The 21,093-nt window shown below is 29.0% G+C and overlaps 1 protein-coding gene across 2 annotated transcripts; it reads left to right on the forward strand.

The window, feature by feature from the left end:
• On the forward strand, positions 8,570-15,271 carry LOC109347451 (probable vacuolar amino acid transporter YPQ1). 2 transcript variants are annotated; one of them, XM_019587311.1, is made up of 13 exons: positions 8,570-8,834; positions 9,583-9,625; positions 9,829-9,855; positions 9,938-10,027; positions 10,768-10,937; positions 11,816-11,984; positions 12,071-12,193; positions 12,413-12,532; positions 12,919-12,939; positions 13,272-13,330; positions 13,435-13,525; positions 14,016-14,118; positions 15,038-15,271. In XM_019587311.1, exons 1-12 carry the CDS (start codon positions 8,620-8,622, stop codon positions 14,094-14,096), a joined length of 1,209 nt encoding a protein of 402 aa, XP_019442856.1. In that variant the 5' UTR covers positions 8,570-8,619; the 3' UTR covers positions 14,097-14,118; positions 15,038-15,271. The 2 variants fall into 2 exon arrangements, with proteins under 2 accessions (XP_019442856.1, XP_019442857.1); XM_019587312.1 differs by having other exon boundaries at positions 15,010-15,129.

A 21,093-nucleotide genomic window follows, 5' to 3' on the forward strand; every position in this document is an offset into this window, starting at 1 on the left:
TGACAATTATACCATATTCTAGTGCTAACATAGAGTTGTAAAGATAGAAGGAAATAATATATTAATCTTCTAATAGTTCCTAAGTAAAATATATTACTTCATTTATATCTGGTCGTTAAGGAGTGTTGCTAGATGCGAACCTTGATTAGTAAATTAATGAGTTAATCTACTATCAGTTTAGTAATGAACTTACAGGTCACACACTAATGAGTGTTCTGATTTTTGTTGGATAAGAAAATATTATTGATTAAATTAAATAGATTAATTTCGTATATTTACTTTTAAGTCGAATATTATTGTATTACAAATAATATTATTCATTCATATTTAATATAATTAAGTGAGACTTAATTATAATATTTTAAAGGTTTAAAACTGATAGTGAGTTTTGAAAACAAAAAACAAAACATTATGCTAAATTAATAGGTTATTAATTGGCACTAAATGGACGGAGGTTTTAATTTTATATATTAAATTTTTTTTTACGCTAAATGGTTAATTGGCACTAAATGAATTGAAGGAGGTTTTGGTTTTATGTATTATAAACCAAAACTCACTTAACACATATGGCAATACACAAAGAAAAGAAAAATTGTTTTCTTTCAATCCTTTTTTTGTTTTTTGTTTTTTGAAATATTATAATTTTAGTTTGAGTTGAATTTTTACTTCAGGGATAAGTGTTGATACAACAAGGATTGGTCTCGGTGTGGATACGCATGTAGGACTTTCATACTTTTGAAGAATAACTTTTTCGAAATCCATCGCAGTCTCCTGAGATAATTTTACACACCTTTTTGTCTACTTATTATAGTGTATGCATATTTTAACACAAATAGATAAATTATTTTCTGTTATGCATGTTATGAACACGCTTAATAAACCTTAAACTACTATTTTAATTGGATGTTAGTGCACAAACAATTAGTAACAATGTTTTAAATTATAGTTTAGATCACAATTGTAATTATTATTATTATGATCATTGTGATGCAGAGTATGAATGCTACGGTGTAGAGTATGAATGTTGTGGTGTGAATTATTTTGTGATTAAAACAATATTGTTATATTTAATGTTATATGATGCGGTCAGATACCACCCAAATGTGGTTATTTGCGGCTACATCGATGTGTTTTAATGTCAAACATGATTGCGTAAGTCATGGCAACCATAATACTGTGTCCGCATAAGTAATGTGGTCCATAATTTAAAATAATAACTAAAAGAGAAAATATTTATAATTTAATAAAATGGCAATGTGTTACTGGTTAAAAGAGAAGTTATAAAATAAGAGTCGAGTGTAATATCTTAGTATTGTCAATGTAATGATTTATATACAATCAATTCATTATTTTTCATTTATTTGCATTACTTTTCTTGAAAATTCAATCACAAGTAAGTATAAATAGTATATGATATCGTGATAATATAATGTTAATGCATAAATTTTGTCAAATAAGAGGTGCACCATATTATCAAAGTTTGGTTTTGAAGACAAATGTTAAGGATCAAGGTATTTGCTCTTAATGTTTTCACTTTAATTTTCTTATATAATGTTTTCAATTGAATGATTCATTTTTATTTGATGAATCAAGTGGTGTGATGAGAGTAATGACATTACCACTTATTCTAGCAATATAAGTGAAAGAATTGTTGTACACTCCTTCCCTTCATTCTCATTCTCCCACTATTTCAATTCATTTGTGTGATATCTCCATCTTTGCCTAAGTTTTTTATCTTATATGGTAATCTTGATAAGTGAACTAAAACTTCTAAAAAGTTTGCATTTTTATATGGTTAGACTTGGTGGGTATTAAAATTTTCAATATTCTCTTTAATAGTATTTAAATTGAAATTGTCTGAAAGGTGATCAAATCAAGGTTTATAAGTATATCAATATTTTAATCTAATAGATGATCCAATGCTGAATAAAACCTTACTCACTTGAAGATCCAAATCCCTATTTGTAATATTATTATTGGATGGATGTCACATTATACTTCAAATCTGGTACATGTTACACCGAATTTAATACATGATACCTAGGATAAACAAGGAAACCATATAATTATAGTTTACATTACACAGTTTAAATGACATGGGCCTACTACTTGAAACAGGATTTTTTGTTTCGAAATCTTTCTGTCCCCATGTCTCAAGCTAATCATATCTCACCAAATCACATAAAAATGTTATGTTATATTTTTTTAATTTTTTTTTCCTAGTATATGTCAAATTTCTGTTGAATTGGGACACAATAAGACACAGAAAAGTGGGACAGTTGATCCCCATTCATAATACTTCATTATAGAGAGTGTTGAAAAGAGTGTCTTGGTAGCATTTTTGTAAAAAAGTTCATGCTTTTAGGCTTTAATAAACAATATTGTTGGAAAGTGATATCTTATACACCCTGGTAGGCGCTTATTGGCACTATTTTGATGCTTATGCTGTGAAGATGCATGATTGATGGGATTGTTTCACTTTTTTGTGCAATTTAAATTAAATAGTTTTTCAATCGATTAGGATAGTACATATGTACCTTGGTAATTCAAGCAAAAAAATAATTTGATATTGTTTATTTTCATTGAATGATACCAACAAAATAATGAGGTTTCAACAACCCCAATCATTCAATTAATTTGATATTCTTTAATTTTATTTTAAGAACCAATAATCAGTAACATATCAACGAATGAAGAATTAATAGTGTAAAAAATTCTTATATTACTAGTACTATATGTCTATTTTTAATCTATGTAGAGTAAGTTTCGGTTTTCATTAATCAAGAGATTAATATTTATGGTCGGAAAATAAAATGAAGGTTTACTTTTCATATTATTATCTATCCAAAAACCAATATTCTTAATTAAGAACACTAAATATACTGTCTTCTCTTAATTCCTCTTATTCTATCATTCTTTTAGAAGATCAAAATTATGCCAATTTATTGAGTGTAATATTTTTACATTGTAATCGTAGATATTTATATAAAGTTGTTATATAATTAATTACCGTTAATTTGTATTACTTATATTTAAGAGTTATTAATAATAAAATATCAGTGATTGATAATGTATTTATAATATAAAAAACTGATAGTTATATATATATTTTTCTCTTCAAGATTTTGAGATTCGGTTGTTTTATATTTACGCAGTAAGAAACATTATAATTATTGCAATTTTAGTTAATCTATTAAGTTTCACTAGTAATATATTTCCAAGTGAAATCCCCTAATATATGAAAGAGTGAAAAAGTATTTTCATTATCGTGGAATAAGAAGTCTTCGTATCTTAATGCATCTATTTAATTTATTCGGAACTATTAGAGTGAGATCTACTTTTTGGAGAATGTGAGTCGAAGCAATAACAAGAATATTTCTAGTAGAACATTTTTCACAATTCCCGAAGAGATAATTCATTAATAGATCGAGGGATAAGTAATTCGAATAGTTCATATTCAGATCATGAATGTTTGGAATCCATATTATGCAAGGAGACATTGATTTTACTAATTAGAATATATATCTATAGTGACTATTACATTTGGCAACTACTATAGAGTTAGTTTATTCTTACTATTAAGTTTTAAGTTCATGGGTATTTTTAATCATTCATCAACTTATTTCACTATTTTGATAACCACTAGAACTGGATGGCAAGTTTTGGTTTCAATTGAAATTTAGGGACCAAATATTGATCTAGTTGTATAAAACTCAACTAAATTATCATATATTATACTAGGTCAAAGATTAAATATTTGATATATAAGATTGGCAATTATTCACAGGGTATCTACACACTCCAGCAGAGATTTAGTTATTTATAGGATAAAGATATTATTAATTATACAAAAAATTAGTAACATCTAAGGTTGAGATAATGATTAACTTAGAGGTGACAAAATTATCCATAACCTAAAATTCATTCAAATTCATCTGTCAGAATTAATAGATTTAAATGGATATAATTCAATGAATAATGTTGATAATGAATGAATTCAAATTTATCTATTATATCTACTGGACATATCCATTTGGATGAATATCCAAAAAATAAAATAAAATTAATTTTTTTCCAAAAAACAATATGCAAACTCAATGTGTAAAAAAGTTTTCAAACCTTATTTATAACACAATTACTTCTTAAACTGTTGAAAATTTTATATTAATATTATTTACTCACAATATAGTGAACCTTTTATTGCCTAAAAGAAAATCATTGATATTTTAACATGTTTCTCATATATTTCCATCACAAATTTATTAATTTATTAAAATTTAGTAATTGTTTTAGCAATTTCTATCAGAAGAACCTTTACCATATATAATCTACTAAAATTCTTATAGCTGCGAGGTTATTAGTGGCCAAAAGAATTGTTAATTAATAGTAATTATTACCAACGATAAATATTAGGTAACTATTACAAGATATAATCTATTAAAGTTCTCAACTACTTCTTTTGTTGTTATTATTATCATATATAATGTTATAGTTCACATTCTTAACAATGCTTTTCAAAAAACTTATATGGATGAAAACTTCACACATTCACATTTTTAAAAGTGTTTTTAAAAAAGAAACACTTTTTAAAAGTGTTCGTTAAAAAATGTTTTTAAAAAAATGTTTTTTTAAAAGCATTTTTTAGAAATGTTTTTTAAATTGATTTTTAAAAATGATTTATTAAACAATAATTTTTTAATTCAAATAATGTTTTATTAGAAATATTTAGTTCAAATTTAAAAATAAATGGATTGAATATTCATCCATCCAAACTATTAAAATGTATACATGAATGAATTAGAATCTATCGGATAAGATGAATTAGATAGTTTAAAAATATAGTATAATGAATTTGTATGGATTGATGGATGACCTTCCATCCATCCATTAGGATCCAAATCCAAATTCATCCAAATCCACACAATTGTCACTTTTAGAATTAAGAATTTCACCCGCTAAAAGAGATTCTTGATATTGAGAATATTTATAGAGTATTTTGTCATATTATCTTTACTTTATTTAAAATTTTGGAAAATTACCATGGTTTGATCTCGAACTTATATATCAATGGTTTTCCATTTTGAATATGGAAGAATAATTCGTAATAATATTCTTTAAATTGTTTTTAGAGAGTGATTCACTTATTCTAATAGTAAGTTTTTTAAACTTATTTCATATCCTATGCATCAATTCTAGCGATATCTAATGGTTTAGATCTATTTACTAATTCAAACCATTGGATTTCCCTAGAATTGATGGCTATGATGAATGAGTAAATCTAAAAAACTTACTCTTAAAGTAAGTGGACCTCTCCTCTTTACTTGAAAGACTAACATGTTTTTATTTTTTTGTACTACCAATGATATCATTTATCTTATGTGTAAGGAACTAATTCATTTTGAGATGCGTGACTGACCCTCTATAAGTCTCACTCATGTAAATCGAATCATTGATTTTTTGATCATCATATAGATCTAATTAGCCTTACATCAGTATGTCAATACTTTATTATTACGAGGTTATCTTTCCTTGCACGTTAGTTCACTTTTGTTTACTTTTATTTTTCTAAACATTGATTGTCATTTAATATTTATTTTCCTAAACATTCATTGTCATTTAATATTTATTTTCCTAAACATTCATTGTCATTTAATATTTATTTTCTCATTTGATAAAAGGCACATTTATGATTTTAACCATGAATATTTTTTCCGTGTGAGTTGACCCAATTGCCATTTTGCTACCCCACATGGATATTTGCAATATAATAAATTTTTTAGAGGGTTAGTTGGGCATAAAATGGTAGATTCAATTTTTTTATAGAGCTCTCTATTTTTTTCTGATATTGTTGCATTGAAATATTGTGTTTTTGAAAGTTTTGATTAGTTTCATGGCCATTAGACTTTTACTGCTGCTTGAAGTTTTATTTAATGTCTTTATTTTTTTGGGTTTGGGAAATAATTTTAGTTTGGATGAAAGTTTTTTGCTCCCTGAATTGAAAGAAAATCGAAAAAAAAAAATATTTAACTAGTATCTTAAATATTATGTTGATTCAATAAAAATGGGTGTGACCAAATATCCTTCATTATATTTTATTAGATGAATAAGAATATACAATATAAAATTAAGAAAGTAAATTAATTTGGCTCGAATACCATCAACATTAGGTAAATAAAGGCCTTCTAAAAACATTTTGAATACAATAGAATTAAAGTTTTTTTTTTGGTTTCTTATATTTATTATCACAATAGAGACAATCATGTTCGAACCGATAACACCTACAAGTATGTGAGGCTAACTTTCTTACTGAATATTTTTTTATCCACAAAACTCAAACCTGAGACATTGCTTAGGAGAAATCAAATATGTACTACTTGAACCAACGCCCATTAATAATCGAATTAAAGTGATAAATTGAAGAATTTAATATCCACATACAATAATAAATGATATGCTTACTTTGCAAATAACTATTATATAGTTGGTGTCATGCTTGATTCTATTAAGCAAGATCTCATATTCAAGTCTTGTAGATGGAAAAATACTCGCTGGAAGAGTTAGCCCTACATATTTGTGTATATTCTCGGCTCGGACAAGATTGCCTGCAATATGAGGATACCTGTTCGAAACCAAAAATCAAAGTTGCTGTATATATTATTAAATTTATATTGAATATAAAAATTGTCAAGAGATAGTTGAGTTACTAGAAGAGCTCGGCAATATAACATGTAAGTATCTAAATTTAAAACGCTTATATAATTTTCTTTCCTAAAAAAAATATGGAGTACATTTTCTATCACAAAAAATGTATCATTCTACATATCATTTATTTATGGTTTAAAAAATATACTTAAGTTAAAAAATTAATAGTTAAATATTTTCTCAACCAATCATAAATGATACCATATGAAATGATCCCAAAAATCTATTTGTGAGTTAGTTATTAGATAGGAATGAAGAAAGGAGAGAGATTTGAGAGTGTAACATTGTATTGTTTAACTCTCTAAAAATTAATTACTAAACAAACTTTTAATAAACTGGAAACATATTTTAGAAGAGAAAAAATGTATATAGTAATAATGTAAGAATTTTTATACTTAATCGTCATTTATTGTTTAAAAAAGTAATCTAAATGAAGGATAAATGTTGCACTGATTATGTATTCTATATTATAAAAATTGGTTCGTGCCAGTCGGTTCAACCGATAAACCAATCCCAATAGCGGTACGATACAATAATTATACCAGTCATATAATCATATTGGTCAAAACTGGTCATACCCGTCGATTTTCAATTGAACAGTACCGGTCATACCAAACAATTTTTATTTAAAATTAATTTTTTAATAAAAAATTATTAGTTTTTTATTAATTTTTCAACATTAATGTTAATATATTATATGTACATCAAAATTTATCGATATGTAATTTAATTAGTGAACCACCAGTTGAATCGCTATACCATTATACCATTACCCTGACCGGTATGATATTAATAACACTAATATAATTCTTTACCCAATTAGTAAATATATATTATACCAATTTTAGAACAATAAAAATACATATTTAAACTTTTATATTGTAATGGAGAGTAATCAATCTCCTTCATAAGCCACGTTACGGAGCAGCAATTGGTCAAAACTTGGCTATTTATGGTACATAAAAGATACTCAATATGCATTCTAGTACAATTCTTTGATGAATTAATGCCTATATTAGAATGATATAATAGTTATATTTGGTATACAATTATAATAACGGAAAATATCAGAAAATGTAAAATTATATAATTGACTGGTGGATTTTAAAAAACATGAAAGGAAAGAAAAATTCAAAATGATATAATAGATTGGTTGATTAACTTAAATTTTGTTCTCATGTAATGGGTTTACCATAAAAGTTTAAAAACTTTTCATTTTTACTCAATTATCCTCATATTTTCTAATTGTATTTTTAACTATTTAAAAACATCATAATATACCTTAACCTATACGCAATGAACTAATTATTTTTCGGGTGTAGGACTCTCTCCTACCTAATATTATTCTTAGGAATTGAACTTTTCTTATCGATCTAAAAATCTAATGAGCCTTACACAACTAGAAAAACATCTTAATTTAAATTCGAATTATTTTTGGTATTACTAAGGAGAGTATCTCCTAACTTTTTCTTTTTCTTGGTAAGAAACTAATCTTTTTTGGGTTCATGATTGACCTTCTCAACAAGTGTTTCTCCCAGAAATTGAATCATCAGTCTTATGGGTCAGACCTTACACCATTAAACCAATGTCAAGTTGTTGGTTAAATTCGAAATTTGAATATGGAAAAAAAGATAGACCTAAAATCCCTTTGTATCAACTAACTTAATTATCTATTTTGAGGGATAAAGTTAATTAGCCGAGAATCTCTCTCTCTAACTTTAACCACCACGGTGTGATTTCAAAACAACACACTCTCTCACTCACATTAAACGCAGACACAAAAGCTAGTGGAAAAAAAACCCAACATTCTTTTCCTATTATATTATTTGATTTGAAAAGTGATTATTTCACTGATTTTTTGTGTTACTCTTTGTTTTCTTGACAATACTTTAGAAAAAAAAGCTGTTTGTTGATGCAATGGAGGGGTCTAGCTTATTGTGTCTTGGAAGTGAACATTGCTTACAATTGGGTGAACAGCTTATGAGTAATGTGGCACAAACAGCTTCTATTACATTAGGTTCAATCAGTGTTATTGTTTGGATTGTTGCTGAAATACCTCAAGTTATCACTAATTACAGAGAAAAATCCGCTGAGGGTCTTTCTGTTGTTTTCTTGATGACATGGATGATTGGGTAAACTATGTTTTTAGCATTTTTTATTTTACAAGATTAGTCTTGGCGCGATGATAAGGTTGTCTGCATCGTGACCTGAAAGTCATGGTTTCAGATTCTGTAAACAGTCTATGACTTTGCCAAGTTAAAACTGCTTACATTTACCCTCGACATACCCCACATGATGAGAGTGGGAGCCTTATGCACCGAACCCCACCTTTTTATGATTAGGGTGAACCATTGATGCTCTCACTTAGTGTGGTCGGGAGAATTTAGATGTACGTGGTCTTATCCTTGCAAATCGATAAACTGTTTCCATGATTGGAAGCCGTAGTAACAAACTTTTGGTTGCGCCAACCTTATATAATATTCTTATTTATCTTCCTGCGTGTTTTGTTGTTTTATTTGAATCTCATACATCTCTCTGTAATTGATGGAATCCCTATTTGATTTTTGCATTGAGCCTAATGCCATTGGTTGGTCCATGTTCCAACCTGTTCTATTTGGCAAAGACTTGGTTGTTGTATTTGCATTTCATCTCTATTCCATGTCATAGTTTAATGATTTTGAGTTTCCTTGTTCCATGGCCTCTATGTTTTTTCTGATTTTATTATATCTTTGGATGCTTTTGTCGTGATTTATGATAGAGTATTATAGTGTTGTTTGATCCATATAGCCAACCCCACCTAGGCTTGGTTGTTGTTATTATTATCTGTGGAAAATTCGCACCTTTGTCCAATATTTTGATACAATATAATTTCTTTTGCAGAGATTTATTCAACATTTTTGGATGCTTGATGGAACCTGCTACTGTGAGTGTTTCTCATGTCTCAAAAATATTATTTTGTTTCCATACTAAATCTTGGGTGAAAATATAAGCTAACTGATCTCTAGTATAAACATGTTATAACAAAATCAGCCCTTGCTGATGTTTAAATTACTCCAATATAGACTTTGTGATACTTAGATTAATAAGGTTATGCTAAATGGATGAATACATTTCTTGTTTATGCAGCTTCCGACTCAACTGTATACGGCTGTGGTAAGGATTCTAGCTGAAAATTGAGGTGTTTTGGTACCCTGGGAATCGTTTTTTTAGCTGATTCTTATATGTTAATGTGCAGCTGTATACCATTATAACTATTTTACTTTGTTCGCAAGCCATTTACTATGGACACATATATCCTCGACTGATATTCAATAGACAGCCCAAGGTACAAATTCTATACTTTATGCTGCATTTGAAAATTTCGACATAATGTTATATGGTTGTTGACGGACAATGATCATTGCCTTTTTAATATGGCAAACATTATTGCTTCCATTTCTCGAACTAGCGAGTTTGAGATTTCATCAGGAATGTGAACTTGTGAATGTAAGTAGACACTAGACAGTGGATAGATTATGACCATTTATGACTGTGTGCCTTATCCAGGTGGAAAGGTTAAGAAACAATTTTTCCCGAGGTATCTTAGCATTCTTTGCTTACTGCATATTAGAAGGGTTTTAAATCAATAGAATGAAACTCAAATAGAAAGACTTCATGCTAGAAAATACATTTCTTAATAAATATTGTTTAATCTAATTTCTTAGTTTTTAATGTTTTTATTGAAGTTTTCTTATATCTCCTCAGACTAAATGATGATATTAGATGATAGAGAAGGAGTTAATCTAATTCAGCTATTCACATTCAAATACTTTTTATCATACTCTAGTTAATGTAATATAAAACTAACAATTTATTAAAAATATGGTATTAATCTAATTGCATTCAGTTTTAGAGGCATTTTCCGTATATCTCTTGGAACTACATACTCAGTGTAGTTGATAGAGAAAGAGAAGAGATAAACATGCTATTTCTCCACTAAAACTTATGGTTGAAAGTTTGTAAGCAACTCTAGCCAGGTTGATAGATTGTTTAGTACACTTCAATTGCCTAATTCATTATTTCCAGGTTGAGACACTAACAAGTGCTGGACAAGACAAAAGTGGAATGGAAAAAGCCTCTGACTCCGATCAGAGTAATGGACATGAAGATTTCAATAAAGGCATCGGTTTTAGTTCTCCAATTCCTTTTCCCGTGCATACTCCAATAAATTCTCCCAGAAGAGAATCATACTACCAGTAACTATTCTTTCTCATTTAAATTTATGCAAAATACCCGGGTGTGCATCAACTTCTTTGTTATCCTCTATGTCTTGGAGTGTTTAAGGCACACACACACACACACACATATATATATATATCTGATTCCCTTTCCCAATATCTTTAAACTTACTGGTTGATATATTAATTAAGGCAGCTGTCAATTGTTCACGAATCAAATTAAGGATAAGTTAATCGTGTTCTGCCGGAAACTGGCAATGACTCTTCCTGACATCACGAGATAAGATTCACATAATACAAATAATGTGTAGTTCTTAAGATAATGATTTACGACATACTACATATGTTGATTTGGGTGTCTCCACTCTACTCAATTCTGTGGTTGAATATTCTTAAGTTGGTATATTATCAACAAATAATTAGACTATCTCCATAAGCTCCTCGACCCCTAATTGTTTGAAGAGAATGTAATTTTTGAAACTTATGCAACATTTATAAAAGAGAAGTCAGGAATGGATAAATCTGAAAAACTTGTGCTTTTGTGAAGAAAAAACAGTCAACGAAATGTCATTACGTGATTGAGAAATTGTAATGAAAATATCTAGTTCCATCATATGATTAAGTGCAATGAGCTCCAAACTCTTTCCTGTTTCTCTTGATTTAACTCTCCAGGCTCTCCCACACTTCTGCACTTCTGTTAGTTTTTCTTTTGAAAGTTTTCCACATGATAGAATTATACTAAGACTTATCTTCCTCAACTTTGTCTTGCTCAGTATGTATGGTTTCTTGTATGTACCTTAAAGGGAATAAGCTTAATTTGCTCACGAAAGTTCTAATAAGTTTGTTTCTCAAAACGTTGCAAAGTTTCTATAACTGATTTTTTCTGAATTCATTAGGTCAGCAAGATATCTATCGAAGAGTTATAGTCCCAAAGGAAAATTCATCATTGACCCAAGGATCTCACGTACTCCTCATATTTTGAATCCTATAAATGAACCCTTGCTTGGTTCAGCTACTGCTTCACGATCTCCACCAGTTTTGAATGTCAAGACTACTCTGTGTTTGGTAAACTTTTCTACTACTAGTCTCATATAAAACTATGATAGTGCCAGAATCAAAATCTAATCACATCCGGTCTTGCACTTGCTCAGGTGTCAACATTAACTTTTCTTGGCGCCTTTAATCTACTTCAGTCACCATATGGAAGAATTCATTCCGAGGTCTCAACACCAAGACATGAATTTGTGATTTACGTTGGACGAAAGCTTTTACAGGTAATACTGATCGCAACATGGTTACACATGTAGAAGAAAGACCATTTCTGCTAGGTCATATTTGGAAATGGCTAGGTGATGGTTGGCATTAGTCAATTATGGGAAAAGAGTGGCAATTATTTTGTTGTTGACTAAAGATTCAAGTTTAACCAACATGGAAGGTTATACCAATTTTCAATATGCTGTAATATATATGCAGATACTTTTTGTCAATTGCAGGTTAGCGGCGATCCATCGCCAGAACATGGTGCAGAAGGACGCAGCCTCATTGGGACTTTACTTGGTTGGGCAATGGCATTTATATATATGAGTGGAAGACTTCCTCAAATTTTTTTAAATGTGAGTTACACTTTCAAGTAGTTTAGGTCAGAAATTCTTCTAGAAAACAATTGTTATATTGAATAAGAATTTTTATAAAGTTTAACTAGTAATGATTGGTACTCATCCATCACATTACTTGTATATCCAGCAATATGAAGGACCTGGGAAATTATGTAAAGAATAATAAAAGAAAACGAAATACTCTGCAGTGTACATATATTAGACAATGACAATATAAACAATACATATTTAATTTTGGTATTTTCCCAGGTTGTGTATATTTGGAATTTCAAAATAATGTAACAAGCATCCTTTTATAGTAGATCACACACTGAAGCTGAACTTAATGATCTTGTTGTCTGTATCATTTATATTGACTTATTAATGACTCATCAATTTTGCAGATAAAACGGGGCAGCTTTGAGGTTAGAAGCTACAACCATTAAAGCTTTGATTCATTGTGTTCTTATTTATTATTTTGCAAGTGAAATTTTTTACTATAGTTATAGTTATGCTGCATCGATTTTTTGCAAAACTCCCTTAATGACAAACCCGATATGTGGTACGCATTACACTGAATTTGGAATGCCGTACCCAAGATAAAAGAGTAAGCCATGGAACTATGTTTTTAAGATACGCGTATGGAAAAGACATCACCCGATCCTCTTGCCTGTACAATAAAGATAGTGTTTTAGTTCTACGAAGCAGTTTTAATTAGTTGACAGGAAGAGTCTAAATCTCTTCTAATGATATGTAGGGCGTTAGTCCTTTGATGTTTCTCTTTGCTTTAGTTGGGAACGGCACTTACGTAGCTAGGTAATCTTCAATACCAAATTATGTAATTACATATGAATATATAGATACATTGTGAAATTATCATATATATATATATCAATGAACTTTGCTTTTGTTTTATGTAGCATACTTGTGAGGAGCTTGGATTGGTCAAGAATCAGCCCAAATCTACCATGGCTGGTAGAATCCGGAGGATGTTTCCTTCTTGATTCTTTTGTATCCTTTTTATGTACTCATTTTCTAATACATTATTCTTGCTGGATAGAAGTGGGTTATATGTCACATAAGTTTATAGATATATACATATACAGATACAGTGTGAGCATGATAACCTTAGAACTTATCTAATTAACTTTATATATTTCCATTTTCCAATTTGTATATGTGTTGATACTATACATGGTCGGTCCTATATTCAGATGAAAGATTAAGGTTGTGTTAGGCAGTCCACAATCGGTACAAAACTTTCTTGAATCTCTATTATATGGATCAATGATGTTATAGTGTTTAATGCAAGGTCGTTACTTAGAAGCAACGTGACATTTAAGGACCATTTCATCTCGAAAAAAGAAAAGGAAAATAGTCATTATTAAGTTTGAAATTGCAGAGAAAAATAAAAAAGGAAGAGACAATGCCCATGATTTCGTACTGAACAACTGCAGAAAGTGAGAGGGCAAGAGTATGTCTACCTTAACAGAAGTTCTAGATACTGATGCAATTTTTACATTTCCATTATTCAACCTCCAGAGGCCTGGAGAAGAAGCACAATCATCAAAGTCTTGCTTAGATGAAGAAACAAAGACTATCAGGTTTCTACTCTCTTATGTTGCTCTGTGTGTGTTCCGGTGAAGTTTTATGATTGAGTTTAGTGTTTTAAATCACATTCTGCAATAGTAATTGGGCTGCAATATTATGGTTTCGGTAGTCTCCACGTAATCACAATTGCGGTTGCATTAACCATATTTCTCTACAATTTTCTGCAATCACGATAAACGCAACATAACCACAATTGCAAACTTAAAATAGTGGTCGATCCACTTTAATTTTCTGCAATCCAATTTTTTGTGTATGAATGAATGCATTAGTGTGGTGAAATGTAATGATTAGATTTCATTCTATGCTTTAATATGTCTCACATAAAATGCTTTACCATAATAAAAATGTATCATTCCCTCTATGTTCTTGATGTTGGCATGTGTTTTCAATAAACCAAATGCCTATGCCCACATGCACAGGGACATGTATACACAAAACCATGATGTCTTTTGTATGTTGTTTTTTGGAATATTGGATTTTGTTACAGTCTGTTTGAAATGTGTATTATAATATAAATTTGTGTACATTACTTGTCTAGGCTAACCAAAATTTGTAATTAGTGTATATCTATTCTAAGTGCTGTGTTGTTAAGACATAGATTTGAACACATGTCTCTCTGTTTTTGTTTACTATGAACACAGTGTGTCCCAAATGTGCTAATGATATATTTTTTTGGGTACTTACAAGGGTATCCCCTCATCCTACGGGTAAGGAATTAATCCCTTTCGGGGTACGTGGCTGTCCCTTCTAATAAGTGTCACTCCCAGGAATCGAACCCTTGACATTTTGGTCATCCTGGGAATCTACGGGGCCTTACACCACTACTTTGCTTAATGTTGTCTTTTATTGATTAATGATTAATATTTATCTGTGAATGACAACAGACTTGCAATGAAGACTTTGTTGATTCAGACATGTGAGCATGAAGCTGACAGGACTATGGTGATTGGTAAATGATGACTGCTGATAAATTGTTTTTGATCAATGGAAGTGGTTTTGTTTATTTATTTGATCATGGACCAGCAATTTTGTATTATTTTGATGCTTTAATTTGCATTTGTTCTGAACAATTTGTTTGTCCATTTAATTTCTACAATACTTATTGAATTAGTTGAATTGAGTTTTGACCCAACGTTAAGTTTGTTATTGTGACCTGAAGATCACGAGTTCAAATTCGAGAAAATCTTTGTTCATGAAAGTAAGGTTGTGGAAATCTACTGTTACTAAACTCCACTAGCATCCATTTGTCACCCTTATTAAAGGAATGAAAGTATTGGTACTTGTTTAGAACAATTTTATGAAGCTATCATTTGGTTGACTTTTTATGCTTATTTGGTTGACTAGGAAATGGGGGAACATCTATCTTAACCTTATTTATGGTGTATTTGTGAAGTTTGCTGCTAAATCTGAATAATAATGAGAGGTTTTGATGTTGATTTTTTTATAATAAGAAATGTTTTTTGGATTAACTTTTAACAATGTATTTTTATATCATTTAGAGTTTGATTATGATGATTATTTGTAAGTCAAAATTTCACTATGTTTGAATTAAAAGAAAAAAAGAAACCCAAAAAGTTAGAAAGTAGAGAAAAATGTATATACTACGTAGTGACAGAATAATAATAGTTTTATGCGCTGCCAATCTTTCTCTAATTTATTTTTAATTATTACTGATTCTTAAAAAAATACAAATGAATGATGTTTAATATATTGTTTGTGTATAAATATTTACACTGAAAATAAAAATAACTAATTGCTTCAACAATTTACCAACAAAATTCATCCAAACAATTAAAAGACCTATGCACAAGTAATACATAAATGAACTTAACTCACAAAATATGAAATAAGGGGAATATTGTTGGTATAAAGAGATATATGTTTCAATATGTTTTTTCTCTTAGATGAGATGTTCACATCATGTAAGATGGGAGCACATCTGCTGTCCCATACTTTGTGCCATTCCATGTACCATAAACTTATGATTGGACAGAAAAATATTTAATAATATGTGTGACAGCAGATATGTGATAGCAGATAGAATTACACAATATGTGTGACAGCAGATGTGTATCCCTGTGAGATAGTCACTTTTCAATTGCTACAAACATTTTGCAATACACCATAAATTAATCTTAGTAGATAGATAATGCCAAGTACTAACCTCTAAATTATTGATACCAGATAGCAAATTTAGTCCAATCAAATAAAAAGTGTTAGTTGGTCCTTCTCATTAGCTGAAAAGAGATCAGGAATAATAAAATGACTTAATAATAATAAATATTTAAAATTTTAATCAACGTGATATATTTTTATTTGTCCTAAACAATACATAAAATATGGTCTATAATAACAGATCTCTGTTTATAATGGGTCGCATAATCAAATTTATTATTATTAGAAGAATCCATTAGAAACTAACCAAAGAAATCAATAAACCAATTCCTATATTGTGGATACGCTATTTGCTCTGATACCATATAGAAAGGTAAAATAATAATTCTATTGAACTCTTATTCACCTAATATATATATATATATATATATATCTTTTGGTAGAAATTCCTAATTTATAGCTAAGAGAAAATTTGATTAACTAAATTAAGTAACCAAATATTTACTAATCTTAACAATATTAATAATATAGCTCTAACTTAACATGTCCTCAGTTTGTAATAGTTTTCGTTACATTTTCACCTAAAAATTATATCAGGGGTAAATTGCTTTTTTTCCCAAGAAACAATCATCCTCAAAATATTTTAAAAAAGTAAATTTATTCATACACTGAGAAAAACAACAAAAAAGGGATCAATTTACATTTCTCTTTGTTTTGCTACAAGAGTTTAGATTATCCAAAGGGAGACACTTTATAAAATGTTACAATTTAGAGTGTAATTTATATATCTTCAATCACCATAAAACAAGAGTCAAAATCCTACATTACACATTTAAAGACATAGCAAATGAATATGTGCTATGTTAGGTATCAGTGGCCTAGGCACACCTAGAAGGGTAGTTGAATAGGTGTAGCGGTTATCAATCACTGCTTCTCGCACCAAAACCCAGTTCTGGAAACAACCCAGTTAATCGATTATTCAGTGAGCTTAATTGATTAACACACAACAGAATCAAAATGATCAGAGTAGCTAATTGCATAGTTATTTATTAACAGATAACCAAAGATAAAACAGATATCTTTATGCAATATTAACAAGTATATGTCAGGGTACAATCATGCAAAATATCAGCTTCTAACTCACATTAAAACAACAAGAAACGTAAAGAAGATTAAGAGAGAACAACGTGCAAAGATGGATTTTTATCCTGATTCATTTGCGGTCCACTGCAAACTACATCCCGACTTCCCCTTCTGATCTTGGGAGATTTTATTCTTCACTATATTGAATACAAGTATAATCACATACACCAATTCAATTTACAAAACTCAGGACACTTCTTTCTTGAAATCCTAGAACATCTAATCCTTGGTTTGACTCTACCTATCGCTTGAGAAAGCCTTTCTCGCGAACCAACCCCAACCAAGATTCTCGTTCTCAAATCAAGACCTCCTAGTTTTGGTGAAGAATCACTCTATTTCTGTGGTGGTATGACACCAAGAGATCAATCCAATACACACAAAAACAGATTACAAAAGCAAAGTATAATAAGCACAATAATGCTCGAAATATAACAATGAAAAACCTTAAGACTAACTCACTCACAATTCACTCAAGCCATCATACACATGTGAGTTAATCAAAAACAATAATCACAAAATATCTCTCTAAGAATCTTTAGCAAGAATGCATGAACATGTGAGCAAGATAAGGATGAGATTAAGCATATGAAAAATAGTATGCAAATAACAATGAATCAATATTCAATATGGCATGTTAATCTCTCTTCTCACACATGCATTTCTCTCTACAAAACAAAATGTAAAACACGAAAATATGCTCTTTAAATCAATCTTATACAATATAATGCAATGCTACACTTATATGGAAATTGCCTAAACTTATACAAAGCAGTTTTGACAGTTCAAACCGTTGCAATCAGTTAAGCAGTTAAACAGAAAATAGTTATAACATAAAACAGACATGTTAATTGATTAAGGTACCACGTTAATCGATTAACCAGTGTAACATGATTAAACAAAAACCAGTTGTAACAGAAAAAATGATATAACAGAAAAACAGTTGAGTTAATCGATTAAGCCACCACGTTAATCGATTAACCAACATATTAAAACATGTGATTCAAAAGGTAAACTACTCATATATTATGCTTAACTCCTATACATGTTTTAGCAATTATATTATGCCTAATATGCACATATAACATATATGATTAATGCATGAACATACAATTAACTAGATGATATGTCTCATGAATGTGATATGACAATTATAATGACTTAAGAAGCTTGCATCTAGGTTTACCTCGCCTATACTCACTTACTAAGGCATACATCCCAGACTACTTAGAATAATGACTCTATTGATAAATCCTAGTCTAGATATGACCAATGAGTTCTAGACATGTTGATTGTTGAGCCATCTTCAAGCTTTAATAAAACCTTGTCTTCATCAAAATATAGACAAAACATTACTAGTGCGATCCTTGACACTTTTCACTTTCATGCATGATTTTTAAATTAAATTGTTATGGCATGCATGATTTTTAAATATATGGCATGAGTGATTTTAAAATTGAACATTTGCTATAGTATATATACACACATTAAAATCCATGGAACAGGTAGGATTCTCAAGTTTGGCTGGTTTTTGAAGTAGAATTCTGAACGATAAAGATAGTTTCATCATATGTAGAACTTAGGATGCCAATGAGGTAGGATATCTTAAATAATATCTATGTTATTGATAGTGTAAATATTTATATACTGTCAGTATATTATTTATCACCCATTTATATTATTTTTTCTGAAAAGTCAATAATGATTAAAAAACAGTAGTGAATGACAGTATAAAACTCTTAAACTATAAATATATACAATGGTTTATACTTTATACTTAATAACTCATTATCATTTTTTATTTCAATGATAGTTTTAACTTTTAACTCATAATAATTTTTTTCTTCTAAAATGTACAATTTTTTTGTAATTTTATTGCAGGGAAACCAAGAATCCTTTAGCAAGAAGTGCAAATATCTTGGAAATAATAATAAAAAAATATTAATAGTGGTTGATTGTATTGTTGGTGTTGTGGGTATTTACTTATTAATCTGGTTGGTAAGGGTAAGATTGATCAAGAAAAGTGTGTCCTTTAACACATGGAAAATACATGTGCTAGAGCACTATATTACATTTATTGCATTACCCTAATTGTAAGGGACATAATAAAATAGTAATGTGATTGTTATAAAGTTATTAAATAAAGGTAATATTTGAATAATGAATAATAAGTATTGTTACATTTTTGTAATGTGTGACCTTGATTGTGGAAAGATATTGCTTAATCTTAATTTTGTTATGTGATATTTAGTCATGGAGAAACATCATTCTCGAGGAGAGCAATTGTGTCATTTATGTTGTGGCCATCAACATTGATAAATAAATAAAGAATAAAATAAATATTGATTTTATTCTTTACATTGAAATTGGGGTTAATATCTAAAAAATATAATACTTTTTGAATTATTCTATAAGCTAATTAGTAAAAGAAACATATTTTACATGTGATCAATTTTATTTAGTACAGATGATCAAAAGATAATTAGGCTATTTATAAATTTAATCAACTTAAAAAATTAGAAATTTAATATTATGAATTATTCAAAGTGTAATAAATTATCAAATCATAAGTGACATTTACAAACTTTTAATAACCAACAATATCTATTAGCAGTATCACATGAGAATGAAACATGATATATTTGGAGAAATTGGACAAGACAAATACTGTATTTTTATAGAGTAATAATGAGATATTCTCTTCCTAAGAAAGTAATACATGTTACTTTTAACCAATTATTAATAAATAAAATATCATCTTATAATATATATTACTTTCTTGTAAGTAGGAGGATCAATATTTTTTTGGTACTATCAGGAGTATCTTATCACGTTTTGGGTGGGTAAGAAATAATTTCTTTAGGGGTACGCGACTACCTCTCCTAACAAGTGTCACTCTCATGATCGAACCCTTTACCTTTTGGTCATCCTGAAGATCTAGGAATGTCTTATATTACTAAAGTAATACATTGTTGGTTAGGATGATTAATATGATATCTTTTTTCCATTTTATATGTAATATTTTGAAATAATTTGCATGTCGGCTTAATTATTTGGTATGTTACATTGTTACTTAAAAATGGGTGTCTAGAATTTTATATAAATTAATCTTAAGATAATGAATATTTACAACAACAAAAATGATTTTGAAACGAAAATATAATTATTTGTTATAAATGTCATTGAGTCACGAGTATTAAAAAAAAATGTTATTAATGAGAATACAATTTTTAAAAGTTACACATGCGCCCATTTAATAACCAAATAGTGTGTTTCATGAAATGATTTAATATGTATACATTGATAGTATAAGTATTTTTTATACTGTCAGCAAATCTTCATTATTCATACGTTAGTTAGTATTAACTTTCAAATAAAAGTATTATAAATCAATAGTGGATGATGTACCAACAGTGTAAAAAACTTTACACTCAATGCATAAATTTTAAATTATCCATGAAATCAAATATCAAACATAATAGACATTAAAGGGGAATAACACAACATATTATTAGATTAGTTATATATACATTTCATAAGTGAATAAGTAGGATGATAATTAATCTGTAGCATAAAGAAGGTGAACATTTGTGTTTTGAAGTCAAACAAAATAACAATGATATACCAACTAATTTAAAATTTGTAATTAATGCACACATGAAATATTAACTAGTGTTACTAAATGTCCATGGTGCAACCCACAAGGCAAAAAA

This window comes from Lupinus angustifolius, chromosome LG05, assembly GCF_001865875.1.
Source record: "Lupinus angustifolius cultivar Tanjil chromosome LG05, LupAngTanjil_v1.0, whole genome shotgun sequence".
NCBI classification, from domain to species: domain Eukaryota; kingdom Viridiplantae; phylum Streptophyta; class Magnoliopsida; order Fabales; family Fabaceae; genus Lupinus; species Lupinus angustifolius.

Coding starts and splice junctions, on each gene's coding strand:
- LOC109347451 (XM_019587311.1), top strand. CDS start 8,620: ATGGAGGGGTCTAGCTTATTGTGTCTTGGAAGTGAACATTGCTTACAA. Junction 10,938..11,815: donor AGAAGAGAATCATACTACCA/GTAACTATTCTT, acceptor TGAATTCATTAG/GTCAGCAAGATATCTATCGA. Junction 12,533..12,918: donor TTCCTCAAATTTTTTTAAAT/GTGAGTTACACT, acceptor TCAATTTTGCAG/ATAAAACGGGGCAGCTTTGA.